Source organism: Nicotiana tomentosiformis, chromosome 7, assembly GCF_000390325.3.
Source record: "Nicotiana tomentosiformis chromosome 7, ASM39032v3, whole genome shotgun sequence".
Lineage (NCBI taxonomy): Eukaryota > Viridiplantae > Streptophyta > Magnoliopsida > Solanales > Solanaceae > Nicotiana > Nicotiana tomentosiformis.
The window spans coordinates 38880402-38883200 of record NC_090818.1 but is presented as its reverse complement, the minus strand read 5'-3'; the positions used below and the strand labels follow the sequence as shown (position 1 = coordinate 38883200).

Below are 2799 nucleotides of genomic sequence, written 5' to 3'. Positions count from 1 at the left end.
GGGCAAAGCGAAGGTTTTGTTCGGCATACCTCGTTGCCCTGTCTTGGGCTTTGACAAGATAGCTCCGTACTATCTCCAAAGTTTGCTCCCATTCTTTCGAGAAACTGGCAGCACGAGGCGATGAGGGCATGTTTGGTGCATTAGCTATTTGTGGGAGTAACCGGTTCTGTCCGGTAATAATTTCAAAAGCGCTTTTGTTTATGCTGGAGCACTTTTGTGAATTGAAACACAATTGAGAAGCATCCAGAAGCTTTACCCAATTTGTTTGTGACCCGGTTGCAAATTGGCGGAGATATTCCTCCAGCATGTCATTGAACTGGTCTATCTGGCCATCTGCTTGTTGATGGAAGTTTGAGTTATGACTCAATTTGGATCCGAGGCAACTGAAGAGATGGGTCCAAAATTTACTAGTGAAGTGTGAGTCGCAGTCACTAATGATGTCTTTGGGCATTCCCCATTATTTGACAATATGAGAGAAGAAGAGTCCAGCTGTATCTTCTGCTGATATGTTCTGTAGGGCTGTTATGAAGGTAGCATACTTGGAAAATCGGTCTACTACCACCAAGATGGTTGCAAGATTTCCGACCTTGGGTAATCCTGTGATGAAATTCAGGGAAATGCTTTCCCAAGGTCTTTGTGGGACAGGTAGCGGCTCCAAGAGTCCCGCTTGTGCTGAGCGATCCGACTTGTCCTTTTGGCATGCTTGACAAGTCTTCACACATTGAGGGGCGCCATGAGTTGTTGGACGCCGATGATATGATGTTTGATTGATGATGTTGGGGGCATCTGGAACCGTAGGTTCAGGTCTTTTGATTCCCTTCTTTGACTGTATGATCGAGATTTTTTCAGTGGCCATCTTTATGGGTATGCACGGTATAGTAGGGGGTTTGGCCCCGTTGTTACCCATCATTAGGAGCATGTTGGCATATGGTACCGGGATGGTGTTGGTTTGCCTGAGGAATTCCAATCCCACTATCAGTTCGAAGTCATCGATGATAGCTATGCGTAGGTTGAACATTCCCTTGTATGGACCAATCTTCATTGGCACTTCTTTGGCTATTCCACTCACTGGCTGAGAAGGAAAGTTGTTAGCCTTGACACGACCCCTACTTTTTTTTATCGCTAGACCGAGGGGTTGCACCTGAGTTGAGTCTAGGTAGTTGTGGGTAGCACCCATGTCTATCAATGCCTAAATAGGTTTGTCGTTTACTTTCATGTCGACGAACATTAGGGTCCTCTTTTGTGTGGTGGGAGGTCTCTCATCTACCTTTTCTTTCCCTTTCTTGGTGATTGGGCATGCGTTCTTCTTAGGGTTACCAGCACTGGTTCCGGCTAAGGTATTATGAATGGAGCCTACAAATGCGTTGAAGGCACCTACTTGCTCTGCGCCGTCTGAGTCATCAGGATCTGACTCATCTTCAACAGTCTGTTGATCTGTGTATTTGGGCATTGATTGTTCCAATGTTCCCCGCCACAATGACGGCACTCTGAAGGGGGCTTTCTCCTCTGATTGTTGTTGACTAATGCAGCAATGTTGCTGCTTGAGGAAGGAGTATTAGATTTGGATGCACCTCGATCTCCTCCGTTTCTGTTAGGGCCACCGTTGCTAGGCTGGCTCCCATTATATCCCCCTCGGACAGGCGGCTGGGGCCTATCCTTCTGAGTTTCCATATGATAATCCCCAAGGCGCTCTGCAACTTGAATGGCCTTGGGCAGCGTATCTACCCTTTGTCTTTGCATCTCCATACGCGCATGAGGTTTCAAACCTTCTATGAATGCGAACAGTTTGTCTTTGTCTCCCATATCCCGTATGTTTAACATGAGTGCAGATAATTCTCGCACGTAATCTCGCACCGACCTGGTGTGGCAGAGTTCACTCAACTTTCTCCGTGCGTTGTATTCCACATTTTCGGGGAAGAACTGCAGGCGTATGGCTGCCTTCAGTTCTGCCCAAGTGTTGAGAGTATCTTCACCGGCCCTGATGGCTTCGTATTTGACTCGCCCCCAGAGTTTAGCATCACCCTGAAGATACATGGCTGCAGTTGCTACCTTTTTGGCTTCTTCCAACTGTCCTACGACATCGAAGTATTGTTCGATGTCGAAGATGAAATTTTCCACTTCTTTAGCATCCCGGGCTCCGTTGTATGGCTTTGGCTCTAGAATTTTCAGCTTTTGTGGCATTGGGGCAATGTTCATGGCAGCCCTGACTTGGTTTTCGCCTCCTTTGAGAAGGCTTTGAAGGGCAGCATTGACAACATTGAGCTGGCCTATCAAGTTGTCTATGGTTTGCTGCATGGAAATCAGTCTGTCTGCCTCTAGTTCTCGATGGGCTAAATCCTCAGCACGCTCTTGTTGGAGGTCCTCGAATTTGCCATGAATTTCGGCTCCCTCGACGGCTGCCATTTATCGGTCTTCCTCAGAGTCGCTACTGATGTTTGCAATGTCAATTTCGGCCTGCCGCATTCTGCGGTCCAGGTCATCCAACCCTTTGCACTAGGCTAGTTTTTAGATCATGCACCGTATCCACGATGGGCAATAATACGTCAACCGTCTCTTGAATGGTCGTGATGCGATCCCCATAATTCACCATGGTCAGAAATAGTGGTGATGGCAATGAGTTCCCTCGTCAGATGTCGAGCCTAGGCTCTGATACCAACTGTTACGTGGTGCCTTCCTGAAGTTCCTTGGCAGGGCGGCGTAAGGCTAAGCAACCGATGTTAGTGTAGTTGTTGTCTGCCAACTGAGGTCCCCTCCGTACGCTAGACTAGATTGTTAGTTCGTACGGAAAAACTAATGTCG

General features: G+C 47.7%; 1 protein-coding gene across 1 annotated transcript; it reads right to left on the bottom strand.

Moving 5' to 3' along the window:
* Window positions 1-1374: 1374 nt before the first annotated feature.
* LOC138895504 (uncharacterized) lies at window positions 1375-2403 on the bottom strand. The gene has a single exon (XM_070180196.1). It carries the CDS (start codon window positions 2401-2403, stop codon window positions 1375-1377), a length of 1029 nt encoding a protein of 342 aa, XP_070036297.1.
* Window positions 2404-2799: the final 396 nt, after the last annotated feature.